The sequence below is a fragment of the Hevea brasiliensis genome, chromosome 17, assembly GCF_030052815.1.
Source record: "Hevea brasiliensis isolate MT/VB/25A 57/8 chromosome 17, ASM3005281v1, whole genome shotgun sequence".
In the NCBI taxonomy this organism is placed as follows: Eukaryota; Viridiplantae; Streptophyta; class Magnoliopsida; order Malpighiales; family Euphorbiaceae; genus Hevea; species Hevea brasiliensis.
This window is the reverse complement of record NC_079509.1, coordinates 58,889,510-58,908,499: the sequence shown is the minus strand read 5'-3', so window position 1 is coordinate 58,908,499 and position 18,990 is coordinate 58,889,510. Positions and strand designations below refer to the sequence as shown.

Here is an 18,990-nt window from a genome sequence, read left to right as displayed (position 1 = left end):
GAGAAGAGTTATGCAGACCCCAGACGGAGGGATGTGGAGTTTGCAGTGGGCGACTATGTATTCCTGAAGGTTTCTCCAATGAAGGGAGTCATGAGATTTGGAAAGAAGGGCAAGTTGGCACCTCGGTATATTGGACCATTTGAGGTTACTGATAGAGTTAGAGCAGTTGCCTACCGGTTAGAGCTACCACCCAACCTTTCTCATGTTCATCCCGTGTTTCACATCTCCATGCTCAGGAAATACATTCCAGATCCTTCTCATGTACTACAACCGGATGTGATAGAGCTAAAAGAGAACTTGACATTTGAGGAGCAGCCTGTAGCCATAGTGAACTACTAAGTGAGACAGCTGAGATCAAAACAGATCCCTATGGTTAAGGTTTTGTGGAGGAGTCAGTCAGTGGAAGAGTACACCTGGGAGTTAGAACGGGACATGCGTAGCAAGTACTCTTATTTGTTCAATGTATAATCATGTGCTTTATTCTGCCTTGTGAAAAATTCGAGGACGAATTTTCTGTAAGGGGGGAAGAATGTAACACCCCAAAAATTTTAAATTTATGAGCATTTTTGGTATTTTAATTTTATTTAAATTTTAGGATTTTTTTTTTTAGATTTTTCGGATTTTAAAAATCGGGTTCGATTTTCCAAAAATATAAACTTTGATGATTTTTAAAAATTAATTTAAAGACCACGTGGCAAAACTAAAAATATATTTGGAGTCTACGTATTTTTCTGAGTTTTCTATTGTAACACCCTAGGCAAATCCCACATCGACAAAACACGGGAGAGATGCTGGGTTCATAAGATGGAGGTTCCTAACCCCTATTAACGCGTTTTAAAACCGTGAGGGCTTCAGCCCAGAGCGGATAATATCACTAGTGGGCCAGGCCATCACATTTAGTGGTATCAGAGCTGCTCTGCGTGCAACCTTGAACGATGGTGGGGCAAACCTCAGCGAGGACGCTGAGTCCCATAAGGGGGGTGGATTGTAACACCCTAGGCAAATCCCACATCGACAAAACACGGGAGAGATGCTGGGTTCATAAGATGGAGGTTCCTAACCCCTATTGACGCGTTTTAAAACCGTGAGGGCTTCAGCCCAGAGCGGATAATATCACTAGTGGGCCAGGCTTTCTGGAATTTTTTTGAAATTTTTGGACCTCGTTTTCGGTCCCGAAGCAGAGTAAAAATTCAAAATTTTGTATTTCGAATCGAACCGGCCGAATCGAACCGGACCGAATCGGACCGGCTCCCTTCCCTTTTTCTTCCTCCCGCGCGTGTCCCTTCCCTCTTCTCTCTTCCTCCCATTTTCTCTCTCCCCCTACCCCTGCCGCCGGCCAGCCACCTCCCCTTGCCACCCCAGCCGACCGGCGCCGCCACCCAGCCTCCCCAGCCCCAAACGGCCGGAAACCACGCGCGAATTCCCTCACTCGCGCGCGCGGCGTTTCGGCTTCCCCGGCCACCAATTGGACCGGGTCTTATGTCTAAAATCATCTACTCGGCGAGAGCTTTCCATAGACACCAAGAACGCCGAAATCCATCGAGCGGTTTGTCCAATTTTTGCTCGGGAAGTTTTTAGTGAATCCCACGAGAAAACCGAGGGTACCAGCACGCTCCACTCGTCGAGAACTTCGCGGCTACATAAATTTCAAATTTTTCTGACACCGTTTTTCGGTGGGTCCCACGGAACTTCGCAGTGTTTTTCTGAGCATTTAATGAGCTTAGAAATTTCTGAAAAATTTATGTACTAACTCCCGTGTTATGGGCTTCGTGTAGGTATCCTCGATTCGCGAAAATTCGACAGTTGACCGAGTCTGCGAAATTAGGCGAATGGACTGTTCTGGAAAAGTCTTCGAATTGCACCGAGGTTTTGGCTACCCCCCCCATTGTCAGATGACCCGAGCGCGTCCCTGAAGTCGGAATCGGCAAAGGTAAACCCGAACCTTGTTTTTACGTAATTTTCTAGTGCTTAAATAGGATTAAAAATCCATAAAATATTCGTGGTAGCTTAGAAAATTATGATTCTTTTTGCAATCGCTTAGTAATATTGCTAAGGACCGCGGGGCAAAGTTTTAGAATTTTAGAGTGATTTGGGCGCGATTTTGCAAAAATGGTCAATTATAAGGACTAAATTGAAATTTTACATATTGTGATGGATGATTGATTTGATGGGCCCAGGAGGGGCTGTGTGATGAGATTGAGTTGTGGACATATGGATTGTGAATATAGAAGTGTGTTTTGAGCCCTTTTGCAGGTTGGGTAGGTCCTAGGTATAGGGGAGACTCTGCCGGATTTTCGGCACGACTTAGGACGTATTGGTCTTTTTCTTTGTTTGTATTGAGTCAAATTTATTAAATGATTATAATAAAATTGTCAGGTGAGCCGGGACAGCCTTCTTCTTCCGCCCAGCCGCCTCAGTGACCATCGTCAAGTCTGTGAGTAAAATATTAATTTTAATTATAATTTCGATATTATTATATGTTCAAGTATGCCCATGCATCACTTATATGCATATATTTATGTAGTTAAACTCTAGGCACGATTTATGTTGCATTCATAACTGTTAGCGTGCCATGGATGTTGTTGTGGTAATTTGGAGCAGTGTGCGTGCGTTGGCGTGCGTGTGATGTGGTGTGGACTATGGATAGGACGGGTAGACACGGCTTGAGATCTTTGGGACCGGTCCTTGGGGTAGACACGGCTTGAGTTCTTTCTTTGGGACCCCGATTTGGTTATTAAGTGGAAGTCCGAAATTGAGTTCTTGGCACTGAGTTGGATTTAAGAGAGTCAGATAGGATCGGCTCCATATATTATGATTGATGTTACAGGGTGCGTGAGTGCTCCAAATTACCTTTTTGATGTTATGATGTGAAAATATTGTTGATGTTGCATTTCACTCTACAGGGTGCATTAGTTTTAGATAGTTATAGAGATTATGGTTAAAATTGATATTTTACTCTCTGAGTCGAACGCTCACTCCTGTTCAATATTTTTCCAGGCCACAGGAGGATATTTTTGAGGTTAACCTGCTTCCTTTCCTCGCAGGTTGTTTATCAACATTTGTGTAATTTTATTTACTCCTAGAATTTCCGCATTTGTTAGAAATGTTTATTTGAGTTGGGTTTGTAAACTAAATTATTATTTTGGACCTGTAATCTTAATATTCTATGCATGTCGATGGATTGGATGAGGGAGCTGAGCTCCCATTTATTTTTATGCTTATGAGTATGTGGAGGGTGAGCTGAGCTCCCCAATGGATTGTTTATTGTGTTTACAGGTCGGGTGAGTCAAAAACTCCCCGTTGGTAGGTCCATTTTATGGCCGGACTCTGTCCGGTTGGTTTCTTGAAATTGGGCCCAAATGGGCCTTAGAGTTGGGTAAATGAATAGTTAAGGCTTACTACGGGCCTCGGGGGCTTTAGGCTGGCCCAGGTCCTAGTGCCGGTCCGGCCCATAGGTTGGGTCGTGACATGTGATCCTTTATCGAAGATTATGGTCACCAAAGCTCCATGCAACCTTATTATCTCCGCTATGTACACCTGAGCCAACTATTTTGCAAGCCAACTTATCCACAGAATAGTTAGCTCTAACAAAAATCAAGTGAGCGATCTGGGTTAACCTATCCACTATAACTCATATCGAGTCATGTCTATTGGAGGCTACTGGTAACCCCACAACAAGGTCTATGGCCACATTTTTCCATTTCCACTCTAGAATGGGTAATGGGTTAAGCATTCCTACTAGCTTCTGATGCTCCAGCTTTACTATTTGATAGACCTCACAAGCAGACACAAACTATACAATATCTTTCTTCATAAAAGGCCTCCAATACACCTTCTTCAAGTCTTGATACATTTTGGTAGCTCCAGGGTGCACGCTATACTTAGCATTATGAGCTTCCCTCATAATGTCTCCCTTGAGTTGGATGTCATTTGGTATACCCAACCTGTTGTCATACCTTAACACTCCTTTTCTATCAAAACAGAACTCATTAATCTTACCTTTCTATATCATTTTTGCTATCTTTATCTACTCAAGGTCTTCATGCTGTTTCTCTATTATTTGCCTTAGGTACACTAGTGTCACCTTCATCTGAGCTATCCAGGTACCTTTAGCTGATAACTTCTGCTGTAACCCTTTCTAATCAGCTGGTGCAACTCCTTTAAGATAGGCTGCCTCTCTACGAATATATGAGCTAAACTGCCAAATGATTTATGGCTGAAGGCATCTGCACTAACATTTATCTTTTCCATATGGTATTGGATTATACAATCATAATCACTGAGCAGTTTTACCCATTTCCTCTGTCTGATATTCATCTCTTTTTACTTGAAGATGTACTGAAGACTCTTGTGGTCTATGAAAATCTCATATTGTGTGCCATAAAGATAATGTCTTCATATTTTTAGGGCAAAAACTACGGCCACTATTTTTAAGTCATGAGTGGGATAATTAGCTTCATGCTTCTTCAATTATCTTGAAGTATAAGCTATTACTCTTCCATTCTGCATAAGAGCACACCCCAAATCCACTCTGGAGGCATCATAGTAAATCATGAAATCTTCATTGCTTGTAGGCAGAGCCAGTACTGGTGTTGAAATCAAACACTCCTTAAGCTTCTGAAAGCTCTCCTCACATTTATCACTCCATTCAAACTTCTTATTCTTTTAAGTTAACCTAGTCATTAGAGCAGCTATCTTAGAGAAATTAGGAACAAATCTCCTATAATAGCCCGCCAAAGCTAGGAAACTCTTAATCTTAGTCACTGCAGTTGCCTTAGCTAATTTGCCATTGCTTTAACCTTCTTAGGTTCCACTTTGATTCCATTCTTTGACACTATGTGCCCTAAGAATGATATACTCTTTAGCTAGAACTCACACTTAGAGAACTTAGCATACAATTGATGCTCCCTCAATGACTAAAGAACCGTTCTTAGATGTTGTGTATGCTCTTCTGAACTTCTAGAATACACCAAGATATCATCAATAGAGATAATTACAAAGTGATGAATACCCCGTTCATGAGATCCATGAATGTTGCTGGGGCATTGGTTAACCCAAATAGCATCATAAAAAACTCATAATGCCCGTATATATTCTAAAAGGCAGTCTTTGGAATATCTGTCTCCTTAATCCTCAACTGGTGATATTCGGACCTCAAATCTATCTTTGAAAAACAACTAGCTCTAGCCAACTGAAAAAAAAGTCATAAATATAGGGTAGAGGGTACTTGTTCTTCGTAGTGATCTTATTCAATTGCCTATAGTCAATGCACAACCTCAAGGATCCATCCTTCTTCTTTATAAATAGTACTGGAGACCTCAAGGGGAGGTACTATGTCAAATGAATCCCTTATCTACTAATTCCTGTAGCTATTCTTTTAACTCTGCAGGAGCCATCCTATAGGTAGGAATAGATATGGATATAGTACCTGGTACTAGATCAATTTCAAAATCTATCTCCCTCTTAGGTGACAAACCATGTAGTTCCTCTAGAAACACATCTGAAAACTCTCTTACAACAAGAACTGATCTCGGTCCACTTATGTTCTCCATAATCTCTTTAACCTAGGCTATGAACCCTTTACATCTTTTTTAGAGCATCTTTCTGGCTTGCATTGTCGAGATCATCCCCTTCACTAATGATGTCTGATCTCCCTTAAAAATTACCTCTAACCCATCCTGTCCTCTGAACCTTACTACCTTAAGGTGGCATAATTGGTTGAGAGCCAATCCATCTTTATAATGACATCAAAATCTGTCAATTTTAGGACCAACAGGCCAGTTGGAAAGCATTTATCCTCTATCATCATTGGACATGCATGACAGATCATCTTTATTACTAAAGGACCACACTTGGGCCCACTAATAAGCAACGGACATTACATACTTGAAACTACTAAACTCAATCTTAGAACTATTTTGGGGCCAACAAAAGAATGAGATGCACCAAGATCAATCAAAATATGTATATTGAAAGATTACCTAACACCACAGTGTTGGAGGTATTAGCTTCTTATTGTGTCATGGTGAAGATTCGAGTTGTTACCGCTGAACCCCTCCCTTGAAAGCCTACCATAGAGGAAGAAGAGCCTCGTCCTCTACCTTGTCCCTTTTCTGATGAAGGAGCCATAAAAGTCTATCTCATTACTGGTTGAGCCACATTGCCTAACCCGGTTTACTACTATAAAACTGCCCTTTCCATGTTAGGACACTCCCTAGACATGTGCCCCTCCTGACTACACCTGTAGCATTGGGAGGTTCCAAACCTGCAAACTCTTCGATGTGGTTTCCCACATCTTACACAACAAGAGGTATCTGATCTCGAACTAGATTCGCTTCTCATCCCGAAGCCTGACTTGATTCTGTTTCAGAACTTATTTTTCTTTTGCTTCTTGCTAAACTTCCCTCCTTTATCTTTCTTAGTTCCAGATAAGGATATAGTTTTGGTTAAGTGACTGAACCTCCCTACATCTGTAGCCTTAGGAATTATGAGTTGCTCGGATTTTGTACTTTTTAGCTCCAGACTTCCTTCAATGATAGCCATAGCCTCCATTTTTTTTGTAGCATCTACTATAAAATGGAAACTATGGGTTTTTATAGCCAAAATCAATGACGAGTATTTAGTGTGTAGCCTCTGAGTGTACCTCTTCACTTTCTTCTTATCCGTCTCATACTCCTATCCCACATACTGTAGAAGATCAACAAACTTATTTATATACTCGTCAACACTCATATCAGCAATCTGTCTCAATTGTTCAAACTCCACCACCTTTAGTTCCCTAAAGCTTTCTGGGAAAGCCTAGTTGGTAAACTCTATCACAAACTAAAACCAGTTCATATTGTTGACCTTGTCAACAGTATAAGACTTGTACCAATCCTTCGCCTTCTTACATTTTAAGGTAAAGTCGGCCATCTAAATGGCTTTACTATCACTGATGTCCAATTTGTAAGCTATCATTTTAATTGCCTTAACATAGTTAAAAGGATCATTTTCTTCCTTTTACTTAGGAGCATCCAGCTTTAAGTAGTCTGTCATCTTTGCTTTATCTCGACTACTTGTCCGGGTCTCCTGCATAAGAACTGTAGAAGCTGTAAGGGGTGATAGTGTAACTTGCTCTCTTGTAATTCTCTCCATGGGATTTTGAGTTCCCATGGAGGTTGAAGAACTTTGGGGGTGCTGTGTTGGAGGGTGCATGGGATATGGGTTGAATGGTGGGAAGTAAGGCGAGTAGGGCATAAAAGGAGGATATTGGGGATAGCCTGTAAACCTAAGGTTTCCAAAACTTCCCTGTTAAGGATATTGATACCCAAAGCCATACTTCAGTCCTGGCTGTGGAGAAGATACAAACTCTAACTCATCTCCTCCTTCCCGAAAATTGTCTTCTCCCATCCTTCCTATTCTGGAAGGCTCAGGATTCTCATACTGTTGGGAAAAGCCATGAGAACCCTTTTGTGCATCTACCGACATTCTGGGTGCATATGTAGTCTCTCTGCTGACTTCAAAGGACCTTCTAGGACCTCTTGAAGATTCTCCCCTTTCACTTCTGCTTGCTTTGTCTCTGACAACAGGGTTGGCGGGTAGTGTTCCAATACCCTCATTCTTGGGTGGAGTGCCAATCAACCTAGCAGACCGTCTTGAACCTCACATTTCTAAAAGCAAACAAGAAGTATTGAGCACATAAAAAGTTCATGTGAAGTCACATGAACACACAACATGTCATCAATCATAGCATACATATAACATACAAAATGTAATCATCAAGGATTCAACCCTAAGGGACGTGTATTTCCTTAACTGTGCTGGTTAACATACTTCTTTTACCTCTTTTCTACACTTTTACTAGCATCTAAGTCCACTCATCTAACCTAGAGCTCTGATACCAACTTTGTAACAACCCAAGCCAAGGGGCCGGCATCGACATTAGGGATTGGGTCAACTTAAAGCTGTCGGAACCCATAGCAAGCCTAAAACTTGCAATACTTATTATATAGAAAGAATTGTCATGCTTTATGATTATAATAATTATTATCTTTTATTTTAAATATTTAATTTTATTATTTTATTTAATTATTTTTATTTTCTTTTAAAATATTTTATTAATGTCATTATTAATTAGAAATATTTATGTAATATATTTTATTTATAATACAATTAAAAAATAATTAATATTATTAAAATAAAAATTTAATTAATATTATTACTTTAGTTAATATTAATATTTTTTCATTCATATTATTCATGTTTTATTGCGTTTTTATTATTTAGAAAAAATGCATGAATCATTATTTATAAAATATAATTTATTTAATTTCATTAAATTTTCTCTTTTTTTATAAATTAGTTATTAAATTGACTATTGAGTTATTAATTCCTTAAGTTAAAAATTATTTAATGATTACTCTTTTGACGTTATAATAAATAGTCATTATTATTAGGTAAGTTATAATATATTAATATTTATTTATTTCATGTATATAGATAATTTTATATAGTATGTATATATAATTTTAATTTTAATTTTTTTTTTCCTTTTATACTACCTTATGTTTTCAGATTATTATTATTATTATTATTATTATTATTATTATTATTATTATTAAAATATTTGAATATATTACATATTTCTTTAAAAGGGTAAAAAAAATTTAGATATTTTACAGTGATAAAAATATTATATAATTTAATCAAAATTCAAATTAGTTTATATCTTTAATCAATACTTATGCTATTTTACTATATTTTTTATTATTTTTATGATGAAATATTTATTAAAAAATTAAAAAATTAGTCTATGTAAAAATAAAATATGGAGCCCAACTCAAATTATTTCATGTCTTTATTCAATACTTGTACTCTATTACTATATTTTTTAATTACTTTTATTATGAAATTTTTATTAAAAAATTTAAAAATTAAAATAATTTAATCTACATAAAAATAATAAAAATAAAATATGAGATAATTAATAATAAATTTAAAACTTTATTTTATTTTATATATTAATTTAAAATATATAAATTAAAAATATTTATATTTTAAAATTATTATAACGGGTAATTCTTAATTTTTTTTAAATATATACATACATATTCATATAATTTAAAAATAAAATATACTTCTTAAATATATTAATTTATATAAATTTTTTGCACACACTGTCGAAATATTTAATTCCTTGTTGATGATATTTCTTTCTTCGTCGCTGTCCTTTTCGTGTCTTTGTCAAATCCTCCCTGGCTACTTATTGCAGCCCATCAAATTAAATGAAAAACCCTTGGTTTATTTCCAGAAGATTAAAATAGTATCGAATCTATCAACCATAGGAGCAAATTAACTGCTGCTTCTTCATCCTTGCCTCCTTTTCACAGTGGAGATGTAAGACAGCCCCCCACAATCTCCTCTATCTCTCTCCCTCTCCAAAAACACCCTTATTATTCTTATTATTCTTTAGCCATGATTACAGGTAGGGATATTTACGATGTTCTCGCTGCGATTGTTCCTCTCTATGTTGCTATGATACTAGCCTATGGCTCAGTCCGATGGTGGAAAATCTTCATCCTCGATCAATGCTCTGGTGTTAACCGTTCTGTGGCAGTTTTTGCTGTTCCTTTATTCTCTTTCCATTTCATTTCTTCCAACAACCCTTACGCCATGAACTATAGCTTCATCGCGGCCGATTCTCTCCAAAAAGTAGGCATTCTTGCTGTTCTCTTTCTCTGGCAAGGTTTCAGCAAACGTGGCAGCCTTGAGTGGATGATCACTCCTTCTCTCTCTCCACCCTTCCCAACACTCTAGTCATGGGAATCCCTCTTTTGAAAGCCATGTATGGAGATTTCTCGGAGAGTCTTATGGTTCAAATTGTGGTTTTGCGAAGTGTAATTTTGTATACTCTTATGCTCTACATGTTCGAATGTAGAGGAGCCAAGTTACTCATCTCCGAACAATTCCCTGAGACGGCCGCTTCCATTACCTCCTTCAGAGTTGATTCTGATGTCGTTTCGCTAAATGGTCGAGAGCCATTACAAACAGATGCTGAGATCGGCGAAGATGGTAAGCTCCATGTGGTTGTCAGGAGATCTAGCAACTCGTCCGTGTTGTCTTCCTTTAACAAGTCACACGGGCTAAACTCATTAACGTCCATGACCCCAAGAGCTTCGAATCTTACGGGTGTAGAGATCTATTCAGTGCAATCTTCCCGAGAGCCAACACCAAGGGCTTCAAGTTTTAATCAGACAGATTTTCATACCATGCTTGCTAGCAAGGCCGCAAGTCCCAAGCACAGGTATATAAATAGTTTCCAGGGAGTTATTAGTGATGTTTACTCTTTGCAATCTGCGAAAGGAGCCACGCCTAGAACATCAAATTTTGATGAGGATATGTTGAAGATTGGAAGAAAAGAGGTGGGAGAACTATGAGGGGTAAGTTGTTTAATGGTTACCTGCCTCCCAATTCCATGTTTTCAGGCTCTACCAGTGGTGGTCCTAGAAAGAATGAAAGTGGTGCGATACCTAACGAGGAGCTCCACCTGTTCGTCTGGAGCTCAACCTGTTCGTCTGGAGCTCAACTGTCTCACCGGTTTCTGAAGGTAATCTGAAACATAATATCAATTTAATTCTAAATTACATAATAAAAATAAATTTTGTTAAAAGTAAATTTTTTATTACAAAAGATATTTAAAAAATAAAAATCAGTATATTTTAATTAGAAGATTATATCAAATATGATTTGAATATTTTCTAAAAAATATAAATTGATAAAATTTAATTAAATTCTATATTTTAATTTACATGCAAAATTGCCTTACAAAAATTTACATGTAAAATTTATAATTGAAAAATGTTCAATTTAGTTTTTATATTTATTAAAAAAGTTTAATTTAATTAATTTTTAATTTTTTATTTAATTTAATTTAAAATTTTAATTTTAATTTAATTTTATCTAAAAATTAAAATTTATAAATTAAATTTTTTATTTAAAAAAAAAATAAAAAATTTAATTTATTAATTTTAGAATTAAATTTTTTATTTTTTAATTTAAATTTGAAAATTAAAAAATTAGTATTTTAATTTTCTTAATTTGTATTAGATTAATTTAAATTAAAATTTTTGAGATAAATTAAATAAAAACTTAAAAATAAGTTAAATTAAACCTTTCCTGCAGTTTATAATTCAGTTCAATTCCGCGTTTTCATTTGATTTGAACCAAAAACGGGGTTAGGAATTAGGATATGCAATTCAGGAGGGCAAGAGCGGCAGAAGAAGAAATGGAGAAGGCAGAAAAGAGCAAGAAGAGGTGCGGCAAAAGGAAGATAAGCAAATCTGAAACTTCTTCCATTGTCATGGACAACGCTGACACCATCTTTGCGCTCATGCTAGCAGCCCTCTGCAATCATGGAAACGGACCCAATTCTCAATCTCTTCTTAAAACATACCTAAATCAATTGTACGCCTTTCTCTTCTCAAAATCCCTGAATTCTATTCCCCTTTCCATCCTCGCTTTGTTCCCTGTCCTTCTCAGTTCTAAGTAAGTTTTCTCTCTCTCTCTCTCTCTCTCTCTCTCTCTCTCTCTCTCTCCAAACATGCATTGAATTAAACATATTTTGCCTTAATTCACCAAAATGGTATCTTGGGTATCGCAGGTGTCCAGACATTGCGTGTCGGAGCGCAAAGATTGTGGGGGCCACTTCGCTATTGTCCTTAGAAATGAATGAGCGAATTGCTTTAGATAGCGAAATTGTGAAGGTTTTAATCTTGGCTTTAGGGAGTTCCAGTAGGAAAGTTTCAGTGGCTGCATGTAATGCTCTTTTGGATTTGTCCACCACTACCGTTGGAACGCTGCGTTTATTGGAGTTCTCTGCTCTAGAGAAGCTTATGTGAGTATTTTAATTTATGCTTCTTCAATCTGTCTCTTTGTTTGAGTCAGTGTAGCATTATTTGATAATGAAGGTGTAGTTTCAGATTGATCCTCAAAGATTTGGTTAAAGAACGTGTTAATATTTTTTACATGTCTAAATCATTTTGATTTCTTGGTTATCATGCCTGATATATTGCCCCTTGGATCCAGTAATTGTTAGGAATGATATGACTGTCAAAAATCAAACATCTCCAGTTATAATTGGCAATTCTGTGATCTCATCACTGCAGTATGAGTATCTGCATTTGTTTGTACCATTAATAAAATATTTGGTTTCAGATATTTATAGTGATACGATTTAAACATAATTAGATGATCTTATGGTACTTCAAAAAAAAAAAAAAAAAAAAAAACTTATAGTCAAGTGTGAAACACTAATCACGTGATACTTTTATGAATTTCCTAATTTGATAAGAAAACCAATATCCCAAAACAATTTGTTTACATTTGCTCAATTGATTATTCCTGAAATTCTTGATTATTCCTGAAATTCTTGATTATTCATCACCCCCCTTCCCGCGCCTTCTTCCCCCTCGCTCTCTAGGGTGTTTTAAAGAAAAACTGACTCCACAGACTATGATTTTGATTGTCAATCTAAAAGCTCAAAATTTGAAGTACAAGAATCTTGACTAACATATCTAGCATAATATTTTTGAAGGCTACCTATCATCTCATTATCTAACATTGTTTGTGAAAGAAGCAGCATTTTATGCATGCGAACCTGCAGGAATACTAAAATCCAAAGTTGGAGGCTCAGTAGCATCTTAATAACGTGATAAATCCTCGATGCTTGAAACACGATTAATTTTTGTTGGTTGGGTTTGTACAGTAAATATGTATTTATAGTTGACTAGTTTTTTTATATTGGAGAATGGACCAATGGCTCAAGCATGTATTTTCTTGAATGAATGTTTATCCATTGTTTTGGATTTCTTGATTGTTGGATGCTGAAATGTTATGTTTTACTATAATAACTTAACTTCCATTAGGATTAAATTTCTTCAGGTTCGGTTTTCTTCAACATTGATTTTTTTGTGCAATGAGGACAACAGAAGTGTAGCTTGTGTCAAGATAGCATTTAAAGAAGATACACATATACTATCAATTCTCCATGCTGCAATATCTCTAATTAACACCTGCAACCTTGAGCGATTGGAAAAGGTCCCAAGGAATCTGTCTGAAACTTTCTTGGCATTTTTGAAAAGGCTGTGGACAAAAGTACATAGTCAAATGTTACTTGGTAACCCTTTGATATTTATTCCGGAGAGAAAATTATGTATAAGCAATATTACGATTAACAATCTCGCAGAAAGCATTTTTAGGCTTTCAAGTAGTGTCAATCAATTTGCTCCCTTGCCATCTCTTTTGGTCAAAAGAAGGATTTTTGGTTTGAGTGAGGATAGTTTTGAAACTTTCATGTTACGCGACTGGGAGGTATCACCCTTTATTGTGAGAAGACCCTCAACATCTTTGGTTGAGGATGACATTTTTAGTTCATTTACAAAATCTCTGAACTATAAAGAATCATCTTATTCATTTATTTCTTCGATGCTTCAGAGTTTCATTTCTTGTCTGCCTATTGGTTCAGATGAATTAGACATCTTAAATTTCCTGGAGGAGGTAAGAAATGAATTGGGCTGCCCTATAATCTACCAGCAGGACCTACGGGTACTAAGAACAGAGAAACAATCAAAAAGGGAGATGCATTTCTTTCCTGAGAATTTAGATCCATGTTGCATTATGACTCCCAATTTTTTCTCCATTGATGATATTATGAAGTGCGAAGAAGCATGCAAAGAGGGTTATACAATTGCCATAAGAGGCATGGAGTTTCGCTTTGCAAGTATTGCAGCTGTGGCAGACACCTTAGCATCTTTGTTTGGTCAACCATCAGTAGGTGCAAATATGTATGTGACACCACCTAATTCTCAGGGATTGGCTTGTCACTGTGATGACCACTGTGTGTTTGTGTGCCAACTCTTTGGAAATAAGCAATGGACAGTTTTTTCTCAACCAAATTATCAGCTGCCTCGCTTGTATGATCCTCTTGATAGTCAACAGTATTTGGATGGTGAGAATTCATTCTCTGTTTGCAGAAAGTTCTTTCTAAGGGAAGGTGATGTTTTGTATGTTCCAAGGGGCTTTGCTCATGAGGCATGTACAGATGATTCTGTTTCTGGTGAACTTGCAAGATTTTCCGTACACATCACATTTGGAATTGAGGTGGAACCTCGTTTTGAGTAAGTAAAATCTTATTATTTTCTTTCTTCCTTTCTTTTTCTTTTGTTGATTTTTTTTCCACTTTTTAGAGTTTCGTTCGCTAGATTGAGTCTATTGGCCATCTGGGCCAAAAGATCATGTCCTTTTGCTGAATCTCTAATTTCTAACATTAGGTTGATGACCACAAAAATAGTGGGGTATAGTGCATCTTTGCTCACCAAAAGAATTTCAATAATTTAACTCTATCTTCTCCTTTAGTGGACAGATGCATATGTGACCACTCTAATTGACCAGCAAATAGGCTGCTGGTTGTATTTGTTGATTGATAATTGGCAAACGCATGGGAATGCACATTGATCCTTGTAGTTATCTTTGACTAAGATTCTGCCAGGGCAATTAATCCATGTGAGATGTCTAACGGTCTTACTTGTTTAAAAGACAAATTGATACATGACTATGTTGGACCATTCAATCAATGGGATCGGGTTCTTTGTAACATGTGAGATGCTTCTTGAACTGCAACCAATATTCCCATGACCTATGGCTGCTTTATAATCTTATTCTTGCTTTTATATTTTTTATTTGTAATGATTGAAGTAAATATAAAAGAATTTAGAACACCAAACTTTTATCGATTCTGTTTTGACAAACTTCCCATTCATGTCACTTTTATTTCAAGTGTGTTCCTGCGATTCTTAGGTTTTTGTAGTGCCCACAACTATACACATTTAAATTTTAAGTCTAAGTGATATGCCTATTATATGTGGTTTATTGTCTGCTGATGTTTGTTTTCTTTCCTTTATGATCATCAGCATCTCTCCCTCTGTCTCCCTCATACGACTTTTGGATTTTTGTGTTATATTTTTAATTCTATCTCCACTGTTTCTTATTTTTCTTTTGCATTAGCTTATAAGTAATAATCAGCTCCAAAATGTTTGTAGTTAGTGCATCAAATTCATCTCATTCATTCTCTCATCATTTGGATCTCCTTAACATAGATTCAAAAATCTTCTGACAGATTATAGGTAAAGCTAACACTCAAAATCACATGCCTACTGGCCCATACTGTAGACAAAATTGTATAATGAAGAAATCTTGTCTGTGAGACATGGAGACATGATTTTGGGCCAACGTCTCTGGAAAAGCTTTATCATGGGCATGCCTTTAAAATATTCCTGATCTGTTTGGCATTGTAGTTCCACCTGTCTTATTTTAATTTTTAAACTTTTTGGGGATGGGATGTGAAATTGCCTTCCCACTTGCTTTTGAGAAAAGCAACAAATTGGGGCTCTTTTGAAAAGTAGGCCAAACCTGCTTTATGGAGTGAAAATGTCAATTGCAAAAGCAGCTTCCACTATAAGTCATGAGTCAAAAAAAGCAGTAAAGCTTGTGTCTATATTCAATAATCATCTAAATGATAATGGTTGGCGTTAATGAGTTCGTAAGTTTATTTTGAATAATTGAAATATCATAATTCTCTATGTCACACTGCATTTAGTTGAACTTTGCTCGGTTGAATTGAGCTGATATTTGTATAACTTATTCAATGAAGATCTACTTATGGTTATTTGTTTTGTTATTCTCGAAAATACTGAATTTAGTGCACTTAATATGCATGAGACTTTAACTTAGTAATGCATGCGTGCTATTATTGATCAAACCTGCAATTTTTGACATTTATTGTCTTACTATATAGTTGAATGTGCTATAAAAGTCCCACAATTGAGCAACATGTTAAAACTGATATTTCAAAATGGTTGGGACTTGGGAATGAGAATGAAATGATAACGCAATCTTACTGAAATGAAAAACACATTTGTAACATTGAAAGAGTGTATCTCACACATCTTTGCCATATTTTACTTGAATACAGGTGGGCAGGATTTGCACATGTTGCACTTCAACGTTGGAACCAGAACAAAAAAAAGCCTGATCCTGCTTTGGTTGAGCCATCGTCTGGACTTTTTAATGTGATTACTGTGAATCTGTTGCATGCTATGATTGAGTTAATTGGTGCTTCTGATCCTACCTTCAGGAAGGCTTGCCTGGTTGGTGCACTGTCTTTGCCATTGGACAGGAGGGATTGGCTTTATTGTAACCAGAAAACCATATTCAACTATCTGATCAATAAAATTAACCTGGAATCGTGGTTCTTGGAAGCCCTCAGGATGGTGGAAGTAGCAATTGAAAAGAAAGATCTTTTTCAGGGGATGAGGTGGCTTCATCTTCTTAATAATGAGACAGAAACCATCCAAGGACATGGTTGGAATACACCTTTAATGGAAATTGAAAATCTGTTTCCAGCATACATTCAGCACCAAGACCTGGCAGAAGCTGCATTCATGCAAATTAAAACCAAGTTCTGTGATGAGGTATCATTTGAGGATGTGGTCGATAGCTATAAAATGCTATTTGAGAAGTATAAGAAGGCAAGAAAGCAATATGTGAATGGAATGCTTTCACTTCATTGTAATTAATTTTGTTCCCTTAGGTCATTGTGCTATAGTTTTCCAAGTTTAGTCTTATATGGACAAACAGATGTTGTTCTGCACATTGAATATGTTTCTATTTCTCATGTGAAGCAGCTTAGATAGAAGAAGCCAGCATCCTTTTTGGTTTGTGCATTTGTTGAGCCTTACATCACAGGCACATGATGTACTAACCCTTTGATAATGAAACATAAATAAATCAGTTTTGAATTCTCTCTTTTCTTCTCTAGTTGTTGGTGCATACGGGTAAAAACCCCACTAGAGAAAACAACAGAAGCAATGCAAAGGGAAATGTCTTCATCCTTGTTATCATCATTTTGATAGTACACTGTAAACTGATTTATTAGAATTGAAAAACATGTGTGTTTCATTCCTTCCTTCTGAATCTTGGGGGAAAAAAGGCATTCTATGGTCTGGGATGTTTTGGGGTGGGAATTGGATGAGTTGTCACACCATGGTAGTCAATGTGGTAAACAAGATCTAAATCATTGTTGCTGAGATGCTGATGTTCTCTGGCATGTTCATGGATTGTCATCTGCTTTGCGTCTTCATCAAGAACCTGCAGTTCACACATCCATGCTCAGTAAACTAAATTGTCCTGAATTCATGGCCCTACTAAACTTGAGTGCATAATATTTGGTTAGAGATGGTGCTTTTATCCCTCCAGGGGAAGGCACTTTAATGACGAAAGTTGCACTTGTCAGTGGAGAATTTAGAGGACGGTAGGGTTGAGTATCAAGAGAATTCCTTTTGACAGATTCAGATAAAGAATTTCTTAGTAAGCAAAAAGAGATTCATTCAAACCTCTAGGAATATACCTTGTTTTTCTCTTGTCCATTTATGTGGAGTGGTAACATTCTCTGTTCTTTCATTGATCTCCTTCCTGTAAGAAAGATCACAGAAGGAGAAGAAACGGAGATGTTACAGGAAAAAAAATACATAGCAGCTGTAAGGAGATAGAAGAAAACAAGAAGTGAAATTTTCATTGCAACTGTGGCTGAATCAAGGATTAGAGTATCCCTGAGATGAAAGAGGCTGTACTGGAACAAATGCATATATAGATGAGCACCGCAATCACAGAGAGAGAGTCAATTATTGGTTGAGGGAGTGGGGTCTGGGGAAGCACGTTTGAGCCCATGTCTATAATTCTGTTGCTTACAAGATTGAGGGAGACACCATGCCATGCAAAAATCCAAAAGACTTTCTTTCAATTGCTATTTGCTATGTAGATGTCTGTCTCCTCCCTTTTCCCTTGAGGGAGAGTATTTTCAAACCAGTGAACTTAGTTTCAAAGAGAACTCAATTAGTGTATATGTTTTATGTATTTGACTATTAATAGTAATTTATTCCTTTATGTTACATGCTTTTGAGGATAAGATGTTCTCTTGGTCTTTATTCTTTTAATTACACTTTCGGGTGCTCATATATTAGATTATGGTGCTAATTGTGCATCTTTTTGCGATTGAATCATGTGTTTTTATTTTGTTAATTTGAATCATGAGCTCAAAGATGTTCAAAAATTGAGGAATAGAATCTGAGTCTCTCTTTTCTCCATTCTAGATCTTTGAGACTTTTCTTTTGCGGCTGCTCATTTCCTATGTTATTTCTTCGTTTTGTGTAGATTTAGATTTTGTCCAATTTATTTTTATGTTTTTCCCTTCTTGTTGATCCATAATTACTTTGAAAATTAGTGTGAGGTTAACCTGAATTCACATCTTACTTTATCTCAGTTTTGCTCATGAGACTACATGGTCATGAATTAGGGTTATAGGTTCTCGCAGGGCTCCGTTCCCCTCCAAGGATCTTAAAGCCACTTATGATTAATTTTATGGGTCTCTTCAAAACTTGTATTAATGATAATTAGTTTTAATTTTAGAAAATTGATGTCCTTTTTAATAATTTTAGTCATATCTACTATTCAAATAGCAATTTTTCCTAAAAACTCCATATATTACTCTTTGGGAAGAGTACAAAAGAAGTGGCATGTAGTTTTGCGTTTTAAGGGTCTGCATTTCATTTCTTATTAATATAATGCCTTGTGTTTAAAATTGTTAACTCGTTTAGGCTATAAATTTATTAATATAAATTTAAATTTTTAAATATTAAAATAATTTAAATTCAAAAATTTTAAATTAATTGAATCACTGGATCACCAATTTAATTATCAAACCATTCAATTTTTTGGAGTTTAATTTTTTATCCGATTTAATTAAAAAATCAAACTAGATTTAATAACAATGCTTAAAGGCTGGGATTAATAACAATGCTTAAAGGTCAGTATCTCAATTTTTATCAAAAAAGTACTGTGAGATTGTTTTCATTAATATTTTATTATTCAAAAGCTTTTAAATTACTAGCTTGACAATTT

At 36.2% G+C, this 18,990-nt stretch overlaps 2 protein-coding genes and 1 pseudogene across 2 annotated transcripts; 2 read left to right on the top strand and 1 right to left on the bottom strand.

Annotated features, from left to right (window-relative positions):
- The first annotated feature begins 9,242 nt into the window (after nt 1-9,242).
- Nucleotides 9,243-11,297, top strand: LOC110643071 (auxin efflux carrier component 2-like; annotated as a pseudogene).
- On the top strand, nt 11,149-17,981 carry LOC131168763 (uncharacterized). The gene is made up of 4 exons (XM_058139518.1): nt 11,149-11,523; nt 11,639-11,872; nt 12,903-14,153; nt 16,007-17,981. Exons 1-4 carry the CDS (start codon nt 11,228-11,230, stop codon nt 16,608-16,610), a joined length of 2,385 nt encoding a protein of 794 aa, XP_057995501.1. The 5' UTR covers nt 11,149-11,227; the 3' UTR covers nt 16,611-17,981.
- Nucleotides 16,903-17,677, bottom strand: LOC110643072 (uncharacterized). Its single transcript, XM_021795300.2, has 2 exons — nt 17,441-17,677; nt 16,903-17,181 (listed from the first exon to the last, which is right to left on the bottom strand). The coding sequence occupies exons 1-2, from the start codon at nt 17,675-17,677 to the stop codon at nt 17,029-17,031; spliced, it is 390 nt and encodes a 129-aa protein (XP_021650992.2). The 3' UTR covers nt 16,903-17,028.
- Nucleotides 17,982-18,990: the final 1,009 nt, after the last annotated feature.